Source organism: Aphelocoma coerulescens, chromosome 15, assembly GCF_041296385.1.
Source record: "Aphelocoma coerulescens isolate FSJ_1873_10779 chromosome 15, UR_Acoe_1.0, whole genome shotgun sequence".
Taxonomy (NCBI): Eukaryota; Metazoa; Chordata; class Aves; order Passeriformes; family Corvidae; genus Aphelocoma; species Aphelocoma coerulescens.
The window spans coordinates 3391834-3417566 of NC_091029.1; the positions used below are offsets into that span (position 1 = coordinate 3391834).

At 44.2% G+C, this 25733-nt stretch overlaps 1 protein-coding gene across 2 annotated transcripts in view; it reads left to right on the top strand.

Moving 5' to 3' along the window:
• The first annotated feature begins 2029 nt into the window (after positions 1-2029).
• The window catches only part of MLXIP (MLX interacting protein), a 45587-nt gene continuing 21883 nt past the window's right edge, over positions 2030-25733 (top strand). For both annotated transcript variants that reach the window (XM_069031415.1, XM_069031417.1), the window contains exons 1-2: positions 2030-2430; positions 25361-25467. In XM_069031415.1, coding sequence (XP_068887516.1) covers positions 2060-2430; positions 25361-25467 — 478 coding nt within the window. In that variant the 5' untranslated portion in view covers positions 2030-2059. The remainder of the gene's footprint in view (positions 2431-25360; positions 25468-25733) is intronic.

The following is a 25733-nucleotide window of genomic DNA, read 5'->3' on the forward strand; positions in this document are numbered from 1 at the left end:
GGAGGAGAGGATTGCTGGCAGTCTTGAACTGTTACTGATCACCTAAAAGCTCATCTTAAAAAGGCAAACCAAGAGGTCTGACTCCAAAGTAAGTGGATTTATTTTAAGGGATGCCCCTTGCCTTGCATCTGGCAGAGGAGAAAACCCTGAACTTTTATTAAGTTAGTAGTTGTAGCTTAAGGCTGCTGCCCTTTCTTTAAAAGATGGTGTATTCCTAACTTCCTAGAAAATTGCACTGCTACCTAATGACTTTATTTTAACAAGTCACCCCTCTTTTCCTACAGGAGGAAACGTGTGGCTTGCTTAGAGTTTAGTGAGGTCAGTGTACAGGCTGTTGTCATGGAAGTACTTTTTACAGTGCTGCTACTGATGTGATTTTTTTAGTTCAGGTTTAGTTCTTAATAAACTACATGGGAGACTTTTAATAGGTATTGTTAAACTGAGAATGTTATTTTGAAATGTTTTAATTTTTTTGTACTTAAAATATTCTCAGAATGCCTTGCTGACAGGCAGCACTTTATTTTTCTTTTTTTAAAGCAGCTGTTAATACAAAGTAGCAATAACCAGCTTTGAAGCTAAATATGAAGGGCCTTTTCTTCAGAATTTGAGTCATATGTGATGCTGACTAAGAGCTAAATGCTAGTTTTGGTTTTTAAAGATCTGAGACGGCTCTCACATGATGTGATCATTCCTTACTGTTGCTTTCGTATGTGGGGAAGTGTTTGACCTACCACTCCTCCCCTAAACACAGGGATCAGCCTTGATTCCATGCTAATGGGGAATGTCAGATCATTGCATGGGCGTAATTGGGATATTGCGGGGATGCCTCTCCTCGCCCAACACTTGCTCTCAATCTCTTATGTCTCCCTTCATCTTATTTCTGGTTTAACACACCAGAAAAAGAAGCATGTGGCTATTTAATGTTTGGAAGCTTTTTCCCTCCTGAGGGTGGCTATGTAGAAGAGCCTGGTTTTTTTCATTTTAAGTGTGAGGTCCTAGAACTGAAATAATATATGCAATTAGTATAAATGCTTTGGAATGTGCATCCTAGGATCTGACTGCTCTCCTGGTCACAGAGGGTTGCACTACAGGGCAAGTTTGAGATCTTTTCTCTTGACTTTGTGTACACATACATACATGCATGTAGGATGATGCTCTCTTGCCACACCGGCCCTATTGCCATGCTTTTATGTTCACCTGCAGGATCCATTGCTTCCTTTATGCTTTTGAGAAGGATGAAATCCGATCTTGACTTCCCCTGGAACAATTGTGGTTCCTTTTCACGTGGCACTGAGCAGGTACTGGGTTAGGTGTGAGCCACCAGCCTGGGCAGCAGAAGCTCCATGTCCTGATGTCTCTGTGACTGCAGGTTTCCAGCTTCTCTGGCTTCTTGCAGACTGCTTCTGGAAAATAATAAGCAATTTAGTGTATTAAAGACAGTTAAAGTATTTCTAGGGCAATTGCTCCCAACATTCTTCAGCCGTTTCTGGGCTATCCTCTACATCTCGTGTTCCTCACAGTGCCTTAAGTACAGGGATGTTGTCCATAATGGTTAGGGCTGGAAGGGACCTCTGGAGATCACTCAGTCCAACCCTCCTGCCCAGGCAGGGTCACCTGGAGCAGGTGACACAGGAACGCATCCAGGTGTGTTTGCAAAGTCTCCAGAGAGGGAGAACTGTGCTCTGCCACTCTCAACGTAAAGGAGTTCTTCCTCATGTTGAGGTGAAACTTCTTGTGTTTCAGTTTGGTTTAAAAAAAAAAAAAAATTCCTGCTGGATGGAAGTCCCCGCTGGATCATTTGAATCAGCTATCCTCAGAAGGAGTAGGCGGGCATTCCTGGCAGAGGGCAGCAGTAATGCCTTCCCCTTTTTTTTTTCCTTGGGGTGGACGCTCGGGGTGTGCCCCGCTCCCCCCCAGCCCGGTGCCGCGCTGCTGACGGGGGCAGGGCGGCGGCGGGGCCGCTCCGTCTCCTTTAAGCGCGGCGGGGGCCGGCGCGGGGCGGAGCGGGGCGGTGGCGGCGCAGAGCGGGCGCGGGCTCGGCCGCGGCGGCAGCGGGGCCATGGCCGCCGACGTGTTCATGCGGCCGGCGCGGCTGCTCGGGGCGGCGGGGCCGCTGTCCCCCCGCACGGAGCCCGACGAGGACTCGTCGGACACGGACGATGGCGGAGCGTCGCCGGGCGGGGGGCGGCGGTGCGGGCCGCGGCGGGGGCAGCCCCCGGGCCCACAGATCATCCACTCGGGGCACTTCATGGTCTCGTCGCCTCACAGTGAGCACCCGCCCAAGAAGGGCTACGACTTCGACACGGTCAACGAGCAGACCTGCCAGACCTACCAGTTCGGGGCGGCCCGCGGCGGCGGCGGCGCCGGCGGCCGCCTCAGCATCGACGCGTCCCTCACGAAGCTCTTCGAGTGCATGTCCCTGGCCTACAGGTACCGCCGGGGGCCGAGCGGCCCCGGGAGCGAGTCCCGGCCGCGGGGAAAGCCCCGGCCGGGCTGGGCGGGGGGAACGCGCCGTGGCCCCGGGGCCGTGTGAGAGGCGGGGGCGAGGCCGAGCGGGGACCCCCCCGGCCCGGCCCGACCCGACCCGACCCACACGCGAGGTTTCGGTGCCGCTTTTGTTTTCAGCGAACTTGGGGATCCTGGCGGGTGCTTTTCCGCAGGCCTGAGGCTCGGGGTAGGGGGGGGGGGGGCTGTCGCTGCCCCCTCGTCGTGAGGGCTGAGGGATGGGGTCCCGCTCGCCCCGGCTGGCTGCTGGTGCCGCTGGAAACCCTCAGCATCCCGCGGCCAGGCTGGGAGCGAGTGGAAGCCTCTAGTGCTAAACAGAAACCCTTAAAGGGCAAAGTGCCCCGCTCGACGTGAAACCCAGCCAAATTTCCTTCTTCCCCTCCCCAAATTTTATTTTTATAACAAAGTCAAGCAAGCGGGCTCTGTCGCTGTTTCCTTTGTTCCTGTGGTGGCTGCAGCTGGCAGCAGCACTTCCTGGGTTGATCTGCACCTTTTGCTCAGACTTCAGTTGTGCTTTTCATCTTTTCAATGAGGCGATATATTCACATTTATCCCCTTTGTCTGTCATCCAAAATGGAGGCAGAGCTGTGGAATAGAAGTGTTTTGGAACGATGTGTGTCTGCTCGAGTCTTTTGTTCAGTGTGATATAGCAGAAACCGGATCCAATCTGATGTTCTCTGCTGAGCGTATTTTGGAAGTTGATTAAAAGGGCTGATGGAAAATGCCTCTTGGCATATCAACAGAAATATTTATTTTCATCTGTAGGAACCACATTAGCTCGCTAAAAGAAAATTAACTTTGCCCACCCCAAATTCCTCTATTTAAATATTGCTCAATGAAGAAGAAACAATAGAAGAACTATCTGTTCTCTACAGTAGCCAGAAGATGTAATGTAAATTAATCTTAAAATTTTGATAATATTGGCCAAGCATGTTATTAGTTACTGAAGAGAGACCGAACCTCAGATAAGGTGTGTGCAACAGTGGACGTAAATACTTTGCACTTACAAAAGAAATAAAAATGTAAGCCTTCACTAAAAATTAATCAATCTGCCTTTATTGTGCAAGCTGGGAGGAACTGGCAAAGGAACCACAGGTATTATGAAGGATGGAGCTGGACTGCTCGTGTGCATCTGCTCCTTGGCCTCTCTCACCTTTATTTTATTTTGTGCTTCCACTAGCGTGTCCTTGGGATTCTTGAAACTGAGGATCACGTCTAGTGCAAAGGAATAATGCTGTTACACTTACTGACAGTACTGAGCTCTGATGTAGGTGAATAAATTGAGCACCAAATTTATTTCAGAAAAAAAAATTATCCTGGTTGCTGGTGATAGCATGAGGCAAGGTGCAAGAAAATATCTTCTTGGAGGCTGCCAAAGAAAAGCACATTCTTAATGCTTCTGTCCTTGGGTAGCTTAGGGTTTGCTGAGTTGCAGCCCTGAAGCATCCTGCCCGAATTCAGCCTGCTTAGTCAGCAGCTTTGGGATACATTTCCTACATCTGCCAAACAAACCAACTGTAAACTTGGATCTAAAGAGGATTAAAGTAATTCTGGAAAGTCTGATTTGAGGTGATGAATGTGGCTATGAGATGAGAAATGATCTCTTTTTAACAAATGATTGAGCCTGTAGGTTGTAGGTCTCTCTGTCCACATCCTCCTCAGGTTGGATTTGATCTTGGCTGGTTTATGGGGATGTTTTTGTGGCTGTTGCCTCAGATGTGCTTGTCTCATTATTGTCTGTCAGATCCAGCACTGACAAAACACGCAATTTCTATGTTAATGTTTTCCCTGCCATTTTGCTGGACAGAAATTCACTCTAGAAAAGAGCTGGGGGTGTGGAAGCCAGCACCAAAAACTGTAACACAAAGGTGAAGACGTGTGGTTTTTGTTTTGTGGGGGCATAAGCTGACTGCAGAGCTGGGCGATGCAGCCGTGTTAAACACAAACCCAAGGAAGCTGCAGTAATGGAGCTCCCTGTGCAATATTTATTTACACGTGATGCTCATTGCTGGTATTTCAGAGTTTAAACTCTTAAAGAAAAGCAGTAGAATGTGTGGTATCCATTAGCTTTGCCGATGGACTAGAAAGAAAAGTTTTTATAGATTACCTGGGTCATTACCTGGGTCATTACCTCGGGTGGTTTGTTTGGAAGTGACCAAATTTATGCTGGATCACGGATTTGTGGTGTAACCTGGGCTCTTTTAATGGTGCTGTAAATGTTTTTTTGAGTTTGGCTTTGTGCTGTTAACGGTCAAACTCTTTATGATAAGAAAAGTTATTTCTGAACACCAGGGAAGTGATTCCCTCATGCCTTTGAGCAGTACAAACCAACATGATTCTAATTTTCATCACAGCTGTTTCAGTCACATATCCAGTTGCACAGCTTGAAAAGTCTCATGTCAGATAAGCCATTCCAGAGGGAGAAATATGCCTATATCATACTCCCCTGTACAGTGAGAAGATTAAAGCAATTTTTTAAATTAATAAGTGACTTATAACCAGTGGGGTTTACAACAGGTGTCACGCGGGCTGTACTTTATCTAAATGTCGCCCGTTTTTCTGATGAGATTGATTGTGGGAGCGGTATCACACTGACAGAGGTAAAAAAACATTGGTTTTCCCCTTTTAGCCCCTTCATCTCAGCTCTTTAAACCAATGTGACCTTGCAGACCTTGACATATAGGTAGCTAGAACTGACCTGTTGCAGGCAGGCCACTTTAAAGTCAAAAAGGTCTTAAAAAATGTGCTTCTCAAAAAGAGAAAGACCTTTGACATTGCTCACTCTAATGAGAAACTGTGCTCCTGGTTACATGACCTACAATATGCAGAATTAAGTAAAATGTTATGCCATCTTGATATTTAATTTAGTAAAGCCCTCTAATAACTTTACCATTAGCCAAATAATTACATTACCCAGAAATAGCTTCCCAAAGCTGAACTGTATTCAGAAATGTTCCAACAACAGCATATCATAAAGGTTTTTTTTCCCTGAGATTGGGTCAGAAGAATTTTTTCTCTTTGTTTTGGAGACTTCTTGTCTCCAGCAGAAGAATCATGTTCAGCTCCATGTAGAATGCAGGCTGAAGACTTCTGTGAGGTGAAAAATTGTGCTTTACAAAAGGGCACTGTAAACCATTTGTTGCCCTGACAGTCTGGAATATGGGACATTGGACTTCCCTGTGGAAAGCTCTGCTTTGGGAAGAGTGGTGCATATTTTAAGGTTCAAAACCTGAAATAGGAACTTTTCTGAACTGCTTGTGGAGCTCTGAAAAATGCATATTGGGCATCAGTGACCTTGTGCTCGTTTATCTCTAGTACAGAGAGGTAAATCCTGCTAAAATGACTAACGTAATTATTGCAGGGAGTAGGAAATACAGTGTATTACTCCCGGAAAAAGTAGATTTAAAACTATTCTTTATTTTCTCTGGGTGTAAAATGGATAAATGACAGTGCAGATTTCCATTACACTCAGCCAGTGTGTTGTCTACACACCCTGTGAAGAAATAAGAAGTTGATGAGGCTCTGAGACCATATAAATAATTAATTCTGTGTGCGAAGGTTCCCTTCTTGTGCAGTGCTGGGGAGACAATCCTGCAGTGGAGCGAATGGGCTCCTCAGATGTGTGTGGTCATGTACATTGTGTAAACAAAGCACAAGCTTTATTGTAGGAATTATTAATGATACTACTCACTGGGTGATGTTCTTTTTAAACTATTATATATTATTATGTCAGTCATTGCCCATCTTAGCGTTGGGCATGGTAGCGTAGATGAAGATGACTTTGTGGGCTCATTTATTCTTAAGTAGCCTCAGAGTTCTCTCACCTCTTAATAAGAGCTTAAGGAACATGCCAGGTGTTGTGCTTGAGGTCAGAGTGTTAATGTGGGCATGAGACGTTTGTCCAAAACCCTCTGGATCCTGCTTGCTAAAGCTGCACAAAGCAGGAGAGTGGGGTCTGGGAACTGGGACAAAGGCTGTCTTGTGAACAGCTTGCCAGGTCATTTCTAGATTTCATCTCTCCTCTTTAGCAATATGACTCCTTCACTTCATGTAGATGTAAGCCAAAAATATTCCCTTCCTCAGTGGACTGACATTAGGGGTCAGCTTGTTTCCAGAGCACCTTTGCCACGCATTCTTTGTTAGTGCAGCATGTGTTTGGGGAAGTTCTCAGCAGTGCTGATAGCACTTGGAGATTAAAAACTTCCAGAATTTAGTTACATATTTCACATGCTGCTTGTAGAGACTACTCTGATAAAAACACCTATATTCACCCTCTGAATTTAGCCAAACTTGAGCAGAGTTGCTGTTATAAAGTGTTTTTTAACCATAGTATGGGTCACTTCAAAGCAAGGATGCTGTATGAATCAGAACATTGGTACTGAGCCTCTTACCCTGCTTATGTCAGGTGCTTGATATAGTCACAACCTTTTAATCTCTGTGTAAGATGCACTTTGAAATTCCTCCTTGACAACCTTGAACCTCAGGATGGTTTGCAGAAAGGTTGCTGAGCTGTTCTTGTCTCAATGACACATTTCTTTGCCAAAGTAAACATTGAGTAGTGGTAGTGTGAGAACGCCTTGGTTCAAACCAAGGTTTTGGTGTCTTCAGGGCTACAAATGACTACAGGAAGAACAGACAAATTCTGTAGGCAGAGGTTTAGATATAGGGACAACTTTGTTTGTTTTGCTCCTGGCTATTTTGGTGTCTGTGCAGGCTGGTTTCTGTGGACCTGGTTGTGCAGGGTATTAATATTGAGGTGTGGGGCATGGTAGTCATATTTTTCATTAAAAAAGCACACTGTTGTAATATTTTGATTTACCGTTTAATCTACATGTTTTGTTGTAGTTATCATCTTGTGTTTTTACTCAATAAACAGATGTTGTTTTCTGGCTTAAATACAACATGGATTTCATAATCATAATTTCTGATGGATTGCTGAAATAGGGAAGAGGGAACTAGTTTGTCCTCTGACTGCCAGTACTCAAGAACTTTTGCGTGGTGTGAAAAAATTTGGCTGAACTTTGAGATTTGGTATTATTTTTAGTGAAGATTTTGTGCTGTGTGGTTATGATGTGCTTTGAATGGCAACAGAAATGAATACATTGATTTTCAGTTCTCCCCCCCGTACCTGTTTTTATTTCTTTCTGCTGAGTGGCAAGAGGAATCAAAGCCAAGAAACCCAAAATTCAGGTCTTGGCTTTACTCATGTTTTTCCACACACCCCTTTAGTAGGTCACTGAACCTTTCTTGTTTGTTACTTTCCCATGTGGGGGAAAAAATTTCCATTCTTTTGGAAAGCAGAGTTGATATTCAGTCACTTGAGCAGCTGCTTATCTGACTGTGTGTCCTTAAGCTATGATTAGTCTTAATCAAACAAAAGGGTATCTAGTGATGCTGCAAGCTGGGAAGGGGTGGGGAGGAATAAAGGGAGCTTTGTAGCCATTTTGAGCTGAAGGCTGGGCATTGCTGGGATGTCAGAGGCATTTTGACAGGCTTGAAGGAGAGCGTGAACTCTTTTAAGTTGTTATGGGTGGGTGGAATTTTTCCCCTAATAAGAGTACTCAGAGATTTGTTGTAAAGCAGGCAGAGTTGAAGGGGCAAGGAATGAGGCTGGAAACTCACTGAGATGTGGAGTAAAATTATGGGGATCTTTGAGGAATGCATTGAGTGAATTAGAAGGGCCAAGATAAAGCCACACAATGAGCCGGACAGTGTTGACAGAGGCCACAGGGAAGAAAAAATAAGACAGTGCAAAATTCAAGTCAAACAAAGGATGTCTCAGCTGACTGGTTGGGTTTGAGCCTGGCTTACAAACTCACTGAACCCGTGTGAGTGAGGAAACATCCATCAGCAGGGGTAGATGGAATGACAGCAAGGAAAGGGAAGTCTCTTATGGTAGTGGAGACTCGAGAAGAAAAGAGGTTGGAGTTGTATTTAGATGAGATCTGATAAAAAGGACAGAGGTGAATGATCCTGATGAGTTGGGGAGAAAAGAGAATGTTATAATGTTCTCCTGTTCAGGGCAGGAGAAATAGGATTGAAAGGGAAGAATATATGGAAAGTAAGGGTAGATGATGGAAGGTGTGGCTGGAGTCAGGGAAGTCCAATGTTTATTCGCCATGCTTTGATCTGTGATGGGAGAGTTAGATAGGAATCGCTTGATAAGAGTGTGCCTGATAAAGGAGAGCATGAGCTGGATGGACCCAGATGTGGAAGTCATGGATGATCAAGCAGTAAGATGGGGGCAGGAGATCTGGAATTCCTGGTTTGGCTCTTCTCATGCTGTCCTGCTGCCTTTTGCTGTTGGAGAGAAAGGGTTCTCTTTTAAAAACAGAACAACAGCAACAACAAAACCTTATCAGTTGAGAAACCTGGACCAGTTTGGGTTTAATCTGGTGTTTTATTTTTAATTAACAGACTACAGGCTATATGCTTGCAACTTCCTTTCTTTGTATGCAGAAATTAATTGCATTTACAGTTTCCCTCATCTGCCCTTTGATATCTTAATATCACTGGCACAAACAGTTCTTTAAAGACAAAACTTCTAAGCTACTTCTGAGGAAAAAGACAAGCTTTCTAAACTCTTTGATGGCTATAGAAATATTTTACAGCTTTCATACAATTTTCCTTTCGCTCTGGGAAGGAAACCTTTAACATGTCCATAAAACAATTATGAAGATGATTAGGAAAAGTACTTGTTTCAGTTGCCTCCAAAGAAAATAGAGTTGGTTCTTTGTGTTTCAGACAGTGATGGAAAAACCTGAATCTGATTGTTTTTAGTGCAAGCTAGAGTTACACTATTGTCACAGCTTCTGAAGCAGGAAGGCTTGAAAAACAGGGTTAGGAAAAGCAAGGTTCTTCAGAAATTGCTTCTAATCGTTTTAGTATCAGAACAGAAATTCTGAACATGGTCTTTTCAAATAATTTTTGATTTTTTGCTCAAATGGGAGTTAAAAGATCATTTTTGATTGGTTTTGAACATAAAACACACTGACTTGGTGTCATTCCTGATATAGTTAATGTAGCTATCCCTTGGTAATTAAAGCAGCCACTGCCATGGGAAATGTTCCGGTGTGCGTTTGCCACAGCGTATTTACTTTGTGACACACAAGCACAAAGCTCTTCACTAACCCTTGGTTTCTTGGCTGTTGGTCTTGGATAAATCAGTTACTGCTTTTTCCTCCCTTTCTCCCTTCTGAAAATGACAAAAACAGTCTCAGCACTTCAGAGCCCCAGATGTGTGTGCTGGCCTTTTTGAAAGGGGGAAAGAAAGGCATGAAGTTTAGAAGTGAGCTGACATAGGAGTCTAAAAGGAAGCCCTGTCAAAGATGACACTTCAGCTACAAACTTGATAAAGGAAAGAGGACAAATGGAAGAAAGATTTCAGAGGGGATGATAAAGAAGGTATGCAGCTTACTGACTCCTCCCTTAGAAAAGCTACTAAGGATGAGGAACCCTACAGATACAAATTACAGGGTAATAAAACCAGGCTGATATCTGAAGGGCAATCGTAATGCTTCTGGAAGGCAGTGCTCTGCTGAATGCCCTTGGCCTTTACTGAACTGCCTGAGAAGCACCTGCTCCCTGCCCTGACTCTGGTTCTGAGAGGCATCATTGCTCTCATCATGCAGTCACCAAAAAACCTTTAATCTCTGGAGCATCACTCTGGATTCCTGAGTGTGCTGCTGATAGTAGCCTTCTGGAGAATCTGGAAAACCTTTTTGTTGTTCTGTTGGGCTTGGAAGTCTAAATGGTGTGAGCTTCTCTGAGCTGTCAAATGGTTAATAGCCATTGGAGGCATGACCCCTTTCTGCAAGAGAGGTTTGTTCAGGAGCTGAATGTGCCACTCCAGGCAGCAGGAGGACCCTGCCTGTTTGGGAACTTTTTACTCTGCAAGCAGAAATGACGAGGGCTCCTTGACTTTTTTCCTGCCTTGGCTCGATTCACTGCAGTTGCTGGACTCCGCCTGCCTGTGTTAAATCTGCTGCTGGATTGAGCAGAAGTTTGCTTGAACTCGGTGGGGATAGTGTTTTAACTTCCTGCCATTCCCGTACACGGGATGATCTCTTATAGGTCTCCTCCAGCCTTAATGCCTCTGAGGAACAAGTGTTAAGGAGAGCCTGGCTGATACCTCTGTGTGGTGTGAATGGCTGCAGGGGAATTGCAGTTCCCTCTCCGTTAAGCAGATTGCACTTTGTGCCTTAAGGTGTGGAAATTCTTGAGTGCTGCTTAAGAGCAAGCTCAGCAGTAGTTACCTTTGTGAAAGATTAATATTTTTAGTTTGCTGTCCAGCTGTGACATCAGTGGATAATAGAAAATGGGATTGGAAAGGACCATAGGAAGCCATCTAGGCCTAGGAAAAAGATTCCTTCCCTGGGCTGGTTATCCAGACCATGGCCACTTGCAAGGTATATGTAGGTACTAAGCCCACAGTGTTAGGAGTGGTTCTCAGGGCTGCTTTGTCACCTGTGGGACTGTAAGAGAAAAGGTGACATGCCAGATGGAAAGGGCTTGCAGGGCACTGCTTGGATTATCATGTAGCAGGGTATTAGTGAAAGAATCTGCTTCACTTCAATTAGTGATATGTTAGTGTGTTTTGCCAGAATACTCCTGACCTACAGATAACCCATGGCATGGTTGGTGATTACCATGATGTGAGTAAAGGGTTCAGCTGTTTAAGTAGCTAAGCAGTGCTGCTTAATGAATTGATCACTTTTCCTGAAAAGCACAGAAAAATTTTAATGACTTGTCAGAGAGCTTTTTATCCATGGTTTTGTGTTTGCAGCACATTATCTACAACAGTAATGCACAGTTAGAGACCTTTACATCTCTCTACTTCTAGTTTAGTTGATGGTATAGTGCAAGGAAGCAGTGGATACAGAATTCTTTGCTATATTTAATGCCTTTTCTTACTTAATTTTATAGGTGGTAGTGTCTTCCTACATACAGAGATAAATGCTTTCTTTTTTTCTTTTTTTTTTATTATAGTGGGAGATTTCTGGATTTCCAGGGGTATCTTTATTGCTTGTTTATACCACACCAGAGCAAGTAGAGGATATCTTTATGGGTGGAGTACCTGTGTGGTGTTTGTGCTTCTCTTTCATTGCAGATTAACAATATTTCCCTATGCATTTGGGGAGTGAAGAGCAGAATTTTGGCGGGGAGAGTTCAGAGCAGAAATAGGAGCGCTGAGGCTGCTTTCAGCTGAAGGAACGGGGAAGAATGGTTGAGAGATCACCCTTAGTCTATGAAAAGTTGTCCTTATTCAAGTACAGGGGTCTGATGCTTGTTACAGCTTTGTTTCTGTGTGAGCTTGAAAGGGCTTCTTCCATCTCAGGAGATAAAGGGTGGTCTTATCTTTGCTGGTTTTGAGTGGGGTTTACTTGTGGTAGGGCTGGCTTGTGAATAAACAAGAATTGAAGAGTGGAACCTTAAGGGTGACTGAGGGGGTAAGGAGAAGATCCAGATAACCTTGCTCTTGTGTAATAGGTTTGCTCTTCTTAAGAAAGAGGATTGCTGGTACTGGTTTTGGAAATGAGATAGCAGCTGCATTGTTTGTAGTTGGGTCATGCAAATCTGGGGGGAAGGTGGCAGCTTGCAAGTGTGACCTGGCCTGAACCCTCCGTGAGGGGTATTTGCTCCTCCCAGCCTTGTCCTGTGCTGCATCTGCCCTGGTATTCTGAGAGTCCTGCCGCTGTGGGTCCTCAGAGGTGTCTGTGTTGAGTGTTTGTGTGAACAGCAGAGCCTTTAGTGTCATTAGGATCACTGTGGTGAGTGCAGGACCTTGGTCCTGTGTCCTGCCAGGTGGAGGGAGCGAAGGAAGAAAGGTGTGCAAGTGTTTTGTCCTGAGGAGTTTGTGTTGCAGCTTGTACTGCTGCCTAGAACAGATCTGCAGCAAGCAGGATGAGGTCTTTTCTTTTTACTGCTCCTTCCAGCAGTGGAGCCTGTTACTCCTCAGAGATCAGCAGGGTTGTTCTTTATGAGAGGACATGTCTGCATAACGAGGTTCAAGCAAACATTGCAGAGGCACGAAGGAGGCTTCGCTTCTGGAATCTGCCAAATTCATTGTTTTCGGAACTCTCTAGCATGGGATGTTTACTCGAAATCCTGGCCTGAAGTGACCTTGGCCATCATGGCTGGGAGACCTCTGGCCAGGCTGCAGCAACTCAGTGACTTCTGTATCCAACAGCCAAACCCTTCCCCAGCCCACATGAGCTTGTTGTCCAAAGCACTTTTCTTGTCCACATCACCCTGTCTGTGCCAGGGACTTGGTTGCCTTGGCGCCAAAATTCTAATGTAGGGCAAGGGTTAGACTCACTCCAGCCAGCCAGGCTGATGATACAGAGTCCAGGCCTGTGTGGTAGTGCTGGTGTATCTTTGGAGCAGCTGGAATGTGGGGTTTCACAACAGACCTAAAAATAACTCAGGCCCACAGCATTTAGTATGTTGATGTGAATGTGAGCCATCACAGGCTGTTCTGCTCAATTCTTCTTGCTGCATCTTTCGTCCAGATTTTACACTGCTCTTAAATCTGTATTCTATTTATCCTCAATGTCTAGACCATTCACAAAGAGACAGAGACCAAATGGAGCAAGAATTGTGGAAGAGCTTCTCAGGTCTTTGTGATTCTTCTTTCAAGTCCATGACTACTCATGATTATCTTTTTATCATGCAGACTTTTGCTTTTGGTGCTGTGGTGTGACACTTGATTTAGCCTGTGTTAGTTGTTGAAAGCCATTACTTTGGAGGCAGAAGTGATCAAGGTAAAAAAAGAAAGGCATGCACATAAAAAGGAAAACTTAAAAAGGTAGAAAGGAAATACCTGAGCTTGTGGGTCTGGCAGCTGTTAGAGAGGAAGTGCCAAACAGGAAGAGGGCAATGGAAGATGTTGTTGCATTCCTGATCTGCCAGTCTTGTGATATGGGTATTATCTGCTGCCACATTTTCCAGAGCAAAGAATGATATCATTTGTTTTGTTCTTGGATGGTCAGTCTCTGCTCATCCTGATGAATTTCTGTATGTTTATATAGAAGCTGTAATCTGAGTAAGCTTAGACATGGCTAGTCAAGCTCTGTTAATAATATTGCATTGACATCTGTACATCAGGAGAACTCCCAGTATTTGAGTGAGAGGCAACACAGCGAAGTCCTGGTCCTGCTAAGCTGTGTTGTGCATTCAGGAATGAGCTCTGAAATGTGCTTGTCTGTTAGCAGCACACCAAGGTCTGGATGTTACGTGTCATGCTTCTCATGTTAGCTCGTCCTGTACAGTGTCCAAAGAATGTATCACTGTTTCCCTGTACAAACTCCTGCATATTGCTATCTGCACCGCTCAGTCCAGCTTTCTGTTTGCTTGCTAAACATCTGTTCCTGCAGGATGGAGGTTGAGGGAACTTAGATAGAAAATGTGCTGGTGGTGTGCCAGATATGGGAAAGTGTGAAGCAGTGAAAGAAATGACCTACTTGCTTTTGCTCTTTAAAACATGGCTTCTGAGGAAGAAAATTGAGTGCAGGGGTTGTAGAGGGGGGAGCAGGTTTGCCACCTGGGAACACATACAAAAATGACTTCTGGGTTAGAGGATATGAAACTTCTAGAAAGGAAGGACTAAGTCAAAGGATTTGGATATGGTTGTGAAATATTTAGATCCGTTACAGAGCCAGAGAAGCTCTTTGCATGTCGTCAGCTTACTCCAAATGAACCTAGTGTTGGGATGGGAGAACTGACTTGATCAGGAATACAAATATTCTCAAGGAGGAAACTGTTACTCACGTCAGGTAATTATTAACAACCATGTTTGACACCTAAAACCTGTTGAAAATAGAAACAGAGATTGTGAAATAAATGGGAAACCAAAGCAATATATCCAAAAGCCGAGGCATCCAAGCTGTTGCAGTAGTCACCATAGTGGCTGTTCTCTACTAAAAATGTCATTATCCCTCCCTTTTCAAAGCAGAGACCTGCCAAATCAATATACATACTCAGCTGGGGGGGAAAGTGTCTATAAACAGCAAAAAGAGAACCCGTGTAGTTCTTCCAGTTCTCTTCTAGGGAGTGAGTTAATATACTTGCTAATATAATTTTCCTTTAGAGCTGAGAGGGGCTGGTTGTTGGGAGCTGGCAGGAACACCATAGGGACAAGCTTGTCCTGTTCTGGCCCTTCCCCAAGCACCTGCTCACCCACTGCTGGGACTGAGCATGGGGAAGGCTGGACCTGTGGCACCCTGGGTGGGTGTTCTTACAGCTCTTCCTAAGCAGGTGCCAAGTGCTGGAGTGAGCTACACAGTGTTTTAGTATCAGCTGGGAAAAAATTCCAGGCAGCATTTGGTCTCTGGAAGCTGCAGATAAGGCCAGAGTGTGTGGCTGTGGCTGCTCTCTGTGGTAGCAGCCCCGTTCTGTGCTGCTGCCTTCCCTCACAGGCTGCCTGGAGGTGCTGGGTATTCCATGGTCTTGTGAAAGCACAGAGCCAGTATGTTTGTGACTGGAATGATGCTGTGATCTGAGTCATTCCTCCTGTTCAGAGGGGTAATCTGCAATCAAACCCAAAGGGAACCAGAGGCATTCCTAAGTCCTGGTCTGTCTCTCATGCTGTGTGAAATTGTTAACCCTCAATGGAAACCATGGGATTAAATTGCACTTACTTACTTTATCAAATCAGCAAATGTTACTGAAGAGCACAGCTTAGCTCTGCAAGTAGATGCATAGAATTCTGCAATAAAAGTTAATTCATTACTGTTTCTAATAAAATTTTGGTCTGTGAAGGCTGTTGTTTAGGAACTCGGCGTGGATCCCATCTGTTTTTAGAATCCAGTCATACAAGTAGAGCCCTCAAATCTCCAGTAAAAATCTTAGTAGAGCTTAAGGAGACTAAAACTTTTATTAGCAGTTTTTATTAGCACATTAGTAGGCTTGGTGTCTGAGCTTGGCATGTGGTGATTATAGGCTGGGTGGATGTAGCAGGCTTTTGGAAATGGGGAGACAAATCCTAGGAAATTTAAGAGAGGTTGCTTCTCTCCAAAGCAATAAACATGTAAAAAGTGTTATTCACCTTTCACGTGAGCATTCCCAAGGGACTGTCATGTCCCCAGGACAGGACTCTACAGAATGAAGGTTGAGGCTGTTTTTTTGTGATTTTGGCACATAGGAAGAACACGGTTCAAAGAAAAGACTTGAGTGAGGGTCGTTTAGTAAATTTGTTGTTGTTTTGCTTGTGAAAGTGCTGATACTGTCACGTGTTTTACTGTGAAGTCACCACTTGCTTTGGGACATGAACGATCTCAGTCCATTAGAAAGTCTGTCCAGCTTTTAGCTGGTGCACAGGTGAATGGTATGAGAATTTCTGAACTATTTTGCTGCTTGATATTTAGTCATGGTGGTTACTGGGAGCAAAGGAATGACTTTAAAGGGTATGATGCAGTAAAACAAGGTCTTTCTCTGACGCTCACCACATATAGTAAGGTTAAATATCGCTTTATGAAGTTAACTGCTATGAAACATTCATCAGTGCCCTGTGCTGTGCAGAGTTACCATAACCGTCATCATTATAAAGTCACAGATCCAACAATTCAGTGAGACTGGAGCCACTAAGGACAGGGATGATCTCTCCATCTGTGTGTGGGAACCTGGCACTGCCCTTGGCCTGTCCAATCCTAGACAGGCCACGAGAGCCATCTGGGAAGAGCGTGGTGAGGATTATGTGGCATGAGCATTAGCTGCTTTCCTGCCAGCCCCGTGTCCCAATTAATTAAGGAAGGCTCACTCACACAGCCTTTCCTGCATTGCAGCAGACAAATCTTCACAGCTCCCGTTTGACTGGTGACCCAGAAGTGAAAGTTTGTTTTCCAGTCTGTGTTCTCTAAATGTCCCTTTCTGGGAGTCTGTGGTCTTGGATGGGTGGATCCTGGGGAATTTCACTGCTGTGTTTGAGGCGTGGCTGCCTCCATGACAGGACCATGCACAGGGCCATGGGATGTTCACCATGAATTGAAGGCTGATTTTGGTGAAGCATGGCCAAAGCACTTGTTTGCACATAGATCCGAGAAAGCTCTGAGTGGAGACTTTTCCAGTGAGTTGTGTATGACCTTTTAGAGGCTTTTGTTGTTTTTTTTTTCCCTCTCCACATTCCAGGCTGTTTTATGTTAATTCTGGAAGGAGTTTTCTCCCTGCATCATCTTTCTATGGGATTTTGATTGATCTTTGAGTAGTTTCAGTAGTAACACAATGGTGCCTTTTGCCTGCTTCTGTCTCTTCTGTAGTTTCTGGTTCAGCTTTTATGTAAACTTTGAATAAACTGTGTGTGTTGTTGCAGTCTTGAGTCTGTAATAACTGAATTTGGGAATCAGCCTGGTGTTTTTCAAGCTGCAGGGAGCTGGCTGCAGACAGCTGGGATGAAAGCTTTGTATCACAAGGGGAGAGCTGGGGGAGCATCTCTGCTTTTGCAAACCCTTAAGGCACTTTCAGAATAAGATCCCTGAAGTTTTGCAGTATATTTATAGGCTTGTAATGTTGTTCAGAGAATGTTACAGTATCCTCTGCACCAGAAGTGTTGGTTTCGTGTTTCTCGAGCATGGTAAACAGCTCTGGGCTCTGGTGGTATGTGTGTGTGCTGCTCAGAGAGCTGGGCTGATCTGCCATGCTGATAGGGTTTGTTTGGGTTTTTCAGAAGCTCTGTGTATGAAAAATCTTTTAAGTCCCAGATCATCACATCTTGATCAGTTCATTAATCTAGGCTGGGGCCTTAATGTTCAAAAAGATCCTGACGCATTTATAGCTCTCCATACAACAGGGTCCTCACCAACAGCCATCCTTTTAAATGAAAATGGAGGTGTACTACAAAACCCTATCAGTTCCTGATCATCTGTATTGGGAAACAGCTCTTTGTAGTGAATATTGTGATTCTGAGAAGTTTGATGAAAAGCCAGTGGCAGAAATCAAGTCTTAGGAAGAAGTGGAAAATTTGAAGACATTGAAGTAAGTAGGATCACTTCCCTTTATACTGAAGCAGCTCTAAAAATGTCACTTCTTTCCACCGTGCATGAGAGCACAGGAATCACTTCAAAAACAAGGAAAACCAAATGTATTGACAAAGAACGAAAACCAAACGTACTGATCTGATGTGAAAAATGTAAACCTAATCCTTGCTAAAGCTTACTCTTGCTGGAAGCATTTCTAGTGTGGGGTGTGTGGCCAGGATATGTTTGGCTGGTGTTCTGTCCTTGCTTTGCCACTGACACACTTTGTGCCCATGGGCAGCAGCTCTCCATCATGGCATTTCAGATTTAGGCAATGAAAGGGGTGGGATTCGCCTCTGAGCCTGGATCTCAGAGCACTGTGTCACTTCTGTGTCAGCCTCTTTTTCCATGATGAGGTTTCTGGTAGATGTTTAAGAAGGTCCTGATTTTTGACAGTGGAAGTGTGTGGCATTTTATAAAATGTTAATGTTTATAAAGCTACAAAGTATGTGACTTTTATAAAGGGGCAAAGTTAAGGACAGCAGGGATCAGGGAGAGGTTTTGGGAGGGTCAGTGGTGAGAGATGTGATGGTAAGGCCCATTTTCTCAGCCTTTTGGCTGACATATTAATGACATTACTTAAGCTTTTTTCTTTTCTTGCTGTTCCAGTTCTGTACTAAAGTGAGCCACTGTTGGACAAGTATCTGAAAAGCAGGAACATTTCTAGAAATATCCTTTGATTTCTGACTGGAAATGAGAAACTGTCTAAGTATTCTGAGTCTTTAAATAACCACTGGCTGAAGGACACTATAGCCTTCAAGTCTCTTTGATATTTGTACTGTTCTTCATGTTTGCCCAGTGCTCTTTTCACCCTTTCATAACCTGCATGAAACCTGCATCTGGCGAAGGCATTTCTCAGTGGTCTCCCAGCTGCAGGTTGTGTGTGCAGCCTCCCCCTGCACAAGCTGACCTTGTCCATGTTGTGTTTGGCTAAAACTGCAGCATGAGGCTCCCTTCCCTGGTTGACACAATGATGGTGGTATGAAAAGCTGTCAGGTAGGTGTGATAATGCTCTCAAAACGTGAGTTTTTCAGCTCTCCCTGTGGAGGCTGCCTTGGCACAACACCTGCCTGGTCATTCCTGAGTCTGACGTAGACAAGGTTATCAGAGGAAGAGCCCAGGCACAGCAAACTTGCATTTATGCAAATTAAGTTAAATTTCCAAGCTTAAAATAGCGTTGAATTTATAATAGAAAAAAATCAAAGTTTCTTGTGGATTTGTTGGGGCAGGAGTATTTGCTTCTGGCACACAGCTGACCTTTCACTTTCCTGTTCCACTTGAGGGAGGTGCATACCTGAGCATGCCTGCGTGAAATCAGTCCAGATAACGTGTTCCTTGGCAGGTGTTGCAATTCCAATTTGCCAGTGGCTAAATTTGATCTTCATTTTTATTTTTCTAACACTTCTTAATAGATAATGCTCATGACAGAGGAAAAATATTTTTCTGATCCAGTATCTCTGTCTTCAAGATGGAAGTATTATTTTTAAAAGGAGATAAATCAAATAGTGAGGGGACGTTTTGGTTGTTTTAAAATGTTTGATGTAACTTCAGCACAAAGCTCCCTGCTGTCTTTGTGGTCCGTGGGGAATAGAACATCCCTCCACAACGCTGAGCTTGCTACTGCGGGAGGATTTCAGGTAAGGAGGATGGACCAGGTAACCAAGCAAATGACCTGCCCTAAATCTGGCTTTTAAAATGAGCTCTGTCTGGGATTAGTATCCTCAGGCTGCAGCTGGGATTAACATTGTAGGCAGGAATAGTAAGATGCTAAAACGTGGTCTCCTCGCCAGTCCTACACACATTCACGCCGTGTAGAAATGTTTTGGTTTCTCTTGCATGCCCCTTTGCTCCAACACACAATGCATATAATCTGATTCTCTGAATGAACCTTTGTTTGGGGAAATACTGTTAGTTTTGGCTCTTGGAGAGCTGAGCTGACAGGCCCAACTCCCCAACAAAACAGATTGGAGATTAAAAAACAAACTAAAACCACGCCTTCGAAAAAAAATGCTGGGGAGGAGCCAGAAAGTTCCTTTTCTTTGTTGCTGGAAAAGCTAATCTGTTTAGCTACTGTACTACCAAAGCAGATTTTTGTCCTGTTACTTAAATTAAGAGCCTTATTGCCATTACTTGTAATAAAAGTAAAATTCTTACCCTACCTCAAAAAATTGCGTGATCACGTACAGGAAGGAACTGGGGGAAGGCACAGAGGAAGTGGGTTTTGAGGCTGGAGCTAATAAGGCAAAAAAAGAGTTGTTTTAGCACAAGGGCAGTGGGAATCCGTTACCTAAACAGGAAAACACAGGACTTTTCTGTAGCTTGTTCCCGTAGACTGAATTGACAAAATTCAGATTGGAAACCAAAATAATTTGTTTACAGCCATAGCACGCTAGACTCCAGTGGTCTGTAGAAGTGATTCCTGCAGACACACAGTAGCTGCTTTCCAGCCTATCTCCTGGGCTGGCTGGGAGTACATACTTGGGCAGCAGGACAGGCCTGTGGAATCTAAACCACAGCGCTTGGAGGTTTGTGTTTAAATTCCATGTACGATAGATCTTGGCCAGGTGCTCTCTGAGTGCAAGAGAAAAAATAACACCTCCTGAGCTAGGGAGCCAAATGTAGCCAGAGATTTTCCTTGTCCCTGCAATTCATGTCCTACTTCTAGCACTGTCACTCGCACACTTTGTAGCCGTGGGCATGTAATTCGCTCTTATTTTAAGGAGCAGATCCTGCATTCCACCCTCAGAGGGTATTTTAAAGGTTTCTTACTTGGTGTAGCATTTAGTTCACTACAATCCCAAGATCACTTCCCAGCTGGAATTTCTGCTCAGCAACTTTTAAACTCATGGTGTGGAGAATGAACTTGGATTTTTCTGAAGGGGAAAAGGGGATTTTTCAGGCTGATGTTTACAGCAAAATCTTTCCTATTGCCTTCTGTTAGAGAAGGATTTAAACATAAGGCTGTGGTACTGTTATGAGCATTTCTGAGGGAGGTAAAAACTGGGCAACTGCAAGTTGAATCAGAAACAGCTGAATAAAGCATTTGAGCTGTGTAAAACCCAGAAGTTGTGCTGTACTATACCATATAGTTTCCATTTAATCGATGTGTATTTGAACCACCTGTTAAGTGGAGGATATATGGAATTTATCTTAATATTTTAAAGTCTGCTTCTCTGCCCCTTCAGTGCTCTTTGTAGAAAACAGTTTCCTAAAATGCTGGTGTTTCTTAATGCCAATAATTAATGAAGAATCCCCAAATTTCTTCTAGGTTTGCATACAGATAAGTGTCCCTTTCTGCCCAAATCCGGAGGGTGCTTGTGTCATGTGGTTTTATGCTGACTGAAGTCCATCTTAAAATCCTCTGATTAAGGGAGGAGAACAGGGGATTCTTCTGTTGTGAGTCATCTCAGAGCTTGATTGTGCTTCTACAGATGTTGGAAGGAGTTTCTCATTGAGTTTATTAATTGAATGTTGTTTCAGTGCTAGGGAGAGCTACTGGTTTAAATTTTGCAGCATTGAATGGCATCTCACATGTATCTGTTAAGAAAGAAGGTAACCCTTTTGCCTTGTCTCTACTGAATCAAAAGCATCACTAAAATATCCTGCAAGATCATTAACTGAGTGTTATTAACCTAGAACGAAATGATGAGATTCTCAGAGGCAAAAATTTGCTTGTAATACTGTGGGTACTGTCAGGGTACTGTTAGAATACCAACCTGCTCCCTAATTACATTTCAGTTGATTGAAGAAAAAAATAGAAATCAAAGGTGTTGAAGGGAATTAGGTCACACTCTCACAGTGGATATCTGTTTCTTTGTTGCAAATTTTGTGATGTTTGAAGGTATCTAATTGTTTTAAAACACAGCTGCTTTCACTGGCGTTTTACAAATGGAGAGCTGTGAGAGATCAGTGCTGTGTTACCTGTCTGCTTGCTTGGATCCCAGTTGCCTGAGGAGGTTTCTGAGCTGGGAAACAGCATGTAAAAAAAACCTGGGACTGGACTCCAGCCTCTCTTGGTGTATCCAGGACTTGTAGGTGAAAGTTGCAGCAAATGGAAGTGGCAGCCTTAGGTGGCTGCAGCCTCTCCTGTGACAGCCCTGCAGCTCCTCTGAAGCACTCTGGGGCAACTGCGTCCAAGGGGATTTCCAGCTCTTTTGGCTGGTTTGCTGTGATCAAATCACTTGATGAGGGAGTTTGGACTCAGGAGGTGGAGATTTCTACATGGGAGACTGAGCTGAGCTGCTGGAATGCATTGCTAGTTACCTGTCAGATGGCTTTCAGCTGCTTTGATATGCTGTGTGTGATAGCGAGGAGAACATGAAAGTCACCTCTTTCTCCAGCATTGCTTACATGAGCTGAGCTTCTGGCGGCAGCATTCCCTGCAGGATGCACCCTCGAGCCTGGCTCCTTGTGTTCCTCAGCTTAAGCACCCTCTGTGCAGCACCAGCATTCCCACATGCTGTGGGTGCAGCTGTCCTGGCTTGTACCGTGCCCTGTTGGGTCCTGTTCTCCCTTGGGATGTTCTCCTGTTCCCCTGGTTGGAACCCTGCATCCCTGCAGAGCTACAGCAGCTGTTGGAGAGGGGGTCAGGACCAGGGGTGTGCTGTTGGGTTGTACTGCAGGTACACAGTGACCTGTTGGGAAGTTGCTCCACATTTGCTCTAGGAGTTGGCGTGGTCTTACAGAACTGGCAGGAGCAGCAGCCAGATGGTGTCTCCAGTTGTTTGGGTTTTTTTCTTGTTGTTTTGCTGCTTTAAAATCTGAAGCCTGCTTTCAGTTAGACAGCTGCTCTCAGTCACAGTGTTGTTCAAAGTAATTGACTGTCCATTGACTTTGGAATTTGGAATAGTGTCTAAATATTGTTGTCAGTTTCATGCTGATTCCTCTCCACTGAGGCTGAAGTCGTTTCACTTATGACCTCAAGCTGGACTTGTGTTTTGCTCCCATGGGAACTAAAAATAATAATTATTTTAAGAATAGGTTCTTAATCACTTCCTTCTTTTGATGTACTAGTCTTGTTTAGCATTTTCTAAGAATGTAATTGAAAATATTTTAAACTATTTGTGTTTTAATTTCAGTTTTAATTAGCTCTTTGAAGATGCAAGGAGTGTACCAGACTTGATTACAGTTCCTTTTAGTCTTTTTATAGAAAAGCATTTGCTCTTGTTATTCTGAGTGCAGATAATTAGAGTTTTGTTGCTTTGGCAAACTGTCGAGTCACACAGAGGAGATGAACATTAAGTTGACAGATTTCTTAGTCAAAGGCCTGTGGGCACTTTGTCAGTGCTGGTGATGCATCAGCACGGTAATCTCCTGTCTCCAAACTGTTAATGTACAGATGAGAAACAGGAAAAGATGTGCTTTAGTCTGGGTTTAGAAGGAAAGATAAGGTGTGCGGTGGTTCTGAGGCAGAGCTGGCTGTGCAGTGAACACTGAAGGTGTTGGGACAGTTTGCAGTGATGGGAGAAGTATTAAATGGGTGGAGATCCACCCTCTGCCCTGACACATGGGCTGAGTAACAGTGAGATAAAATAGTTGGAGATCTTTCCATAAACTAAAAGTCTTGAAATTTAGAACTGGAGTTTTGGGAGCTGTGTTTCAAAGAGTGGCATATGGATGCACTACTGAAAAGAAGTAATCCAGAAGGATTTCCTAAATGACTGTGACCATACAGATCTGATTGTGCTGAGTGTCTTAGAGCCCAGTGACAGAGAAAAGAGAGCAAAATACATTAACAGTGAGTTTTCTATTCCTTGCTAATAGTTGACATGGTTTGCTGTCACTCCCACTCAGTGAAGTTGCTTGCTCCAGCAAGTCTGCTTGTCTTAAGGGTGCTGATGTTCTATTTCGTATACCAAATTTTGTTTATACTTTTATTTTTTATCAAGCACCAGCATCCCAAAGGCCACAGCAGAGCCTTGTAGCATAGCCCAGTGTACAGCCTACACCCCAAAGGGGAAGCTGGGCATGGACAGGGCTCACAACTTGTTCATATACCTGTTCTCTTGCTGCTGGGAATGATCCTTCTAGTGTGGTTCATACCTGGTCTCTTCATCTGCTTCCCTGTGCATACAAGAGCATTGCAATTTATTTTTAAAGAGGACAAGGAGGAAAAAAAAAATTTTCTCAGTCGGGCAACAACTCACCTGCTGGTGCATTGCTACAACCTGTTGCCACAACTGACATTTGATATAGTAGTAAAATTGAAAGAGCAGAGCTGGTTTTCTTCACCTGTCACTTGGCTGAAGTCTGGCATTTGCTTCTCTGCTACTGTCAGAGTTGTGGGAATACCGGAGTGTGAGGGGAGTTGTGGTGTCAGCAAGGGAGGAAAGAAATGATGAGCCAAATACGTGAAAAAATGTTCGTTTAATATCCTGTTACTGGCAGCTCTGGCATTCTGGTTGCTTTTGTTTAGGCTGAGAACTTTTTACTTGTTTATAATATTGCAAGTTTTATTAAAAGATATCTTTAAGAAGAGCTGCTGTTGGGAGGTTTCCCAGACCAAATAGGAAACTGGGAATCATCAGTTCTCCAGCCTCAGGCTCTATACATGGGCTTTGGTGAGCTAAGGGAAGTGCCTGGCACTTCTGTAGGATGTGCTTCCTATTTGCACAGCAATTTTAGAGCTTAAATGTGAAATGGGCTTTTAAGGATAAATAATTCCTCTCTGAGTTAATTTGTACTGAATGTGTGAGGCAAATTGACTGGTGGGGCACTGTCTGTGCTGGTACATCTCCACTGCCACTGCAGTTCATGGCAGAGACCATTCCAGACTGACCACGTGCTCAAGGATCTCTTCTGAGAGGGCATAGAGTTTGTAGGTGACATTGCTCCTGTTGCTCCTTCTTGTTGCACCTCTTGACCTGATGCTTGTAGTGTGCCAAGGTGACCCTGTTTCCTTTGTTGTTATATAGGTTCCAGTTGGTACTGCTGGTCCAGTTCCCTCATAGCAAGGTTGCACAAGTAGCAGCTGAGAAGATGTGGGGCTAAAACTCCCAAAAACAAGAGAGAGAACCTGGGATAGGCACAGTTCCCATACTTTAATCTCCAGCTTGAAATTTACTGTGTTATGAGTATTTCCTACTTCCTCTGCCCTGTCAATAGTATGGATTAATGATTCATAAAGGTGCATTTTAAGGGCTGGGTAGTTTGTGTTTATACAGTGCTTACTGGAATCCCTGCTGCTTCTTCCTTTTTCCTTCCATTTCCCTTCCACCTCCCAGGATCAGCCATTTCTTTTTCCGGCTTTGCCTTTCCTTGGAGAAAAGTTACTCTTTCTAGCCTGTTGGTACTCCTTTGTGCCCAGCTCTGATTACCAGCAGTGTAGAATTGGTGGGTTGTGGTTTTTTGTGGGCCAGAACTGGCATTTCATTCTTCCTTCCCAGTGTTATGAGCCTGGAAAAGTCAAATGGAACTGTAAGAATGGACTTCAAAAAGTCCAAGCCACAACTATATGTGACCAAACATGCAGAAGCCTCTTAATTTTGAGTGATCTTGTTCCCAGCTGGTGGAAGCTTGTAGGAGGGGATTGGAAAAGGTGTGATACTGGCAAAGAGAAAAGTGTGGGTGAAATGAATTGAATTTAATTCCTGCTGGTATCTGTGAGACCAGTTGTGACAGTTTTTAGTTCTCATGGATGAGAACATGGAGGAGTCTTCAAGACTGGATTCATCTGTGGCTCCTGGCTCAGTGAGCTGAGGAAAAAGCAAAAGTTGTGACCGGCCAAGCGTGGCTTGTTGTTGTTTTATCTGTTGACAGTTTGCCTGTTATAGGGGGATGCTTTGCCTTGAAAGGAAGGGGGAGAGAAAAACTGAAAGCAGAATGATTCGTTGTCTGTTTTGTTGCAGCGGAAGGTTGGTTTCACCAAAATGGAAAAATTTTAAGGGATTGAAGCTTCAGTGGAGAGATAAAATCCGTCTCAATAACGCCATCTGGAGGGCCTGGTACATGCAGTGTAAGTATCGCGCTGGGGGCGGGTCTTTCGTGAGACATCGGTGAGAACAAGAGAATTGAAATTACCGTCTAGTGAAAAGCTCAGAAATCTGCTCAAGGCCTGACGTTTCAGAGCCAGTGCCATTGGATCAGGGCTTTCCTAGATGTGCCTACGCTGGGGATGCGCTGCGTGCTCCCAGCACAGCCCAAGATCTCCCTGTTTCTGTTGTTTATCGGGAAGGAATCCTGGCTAGACTCGCTGTCACACCTTGCCACCGAAGTGGCAGA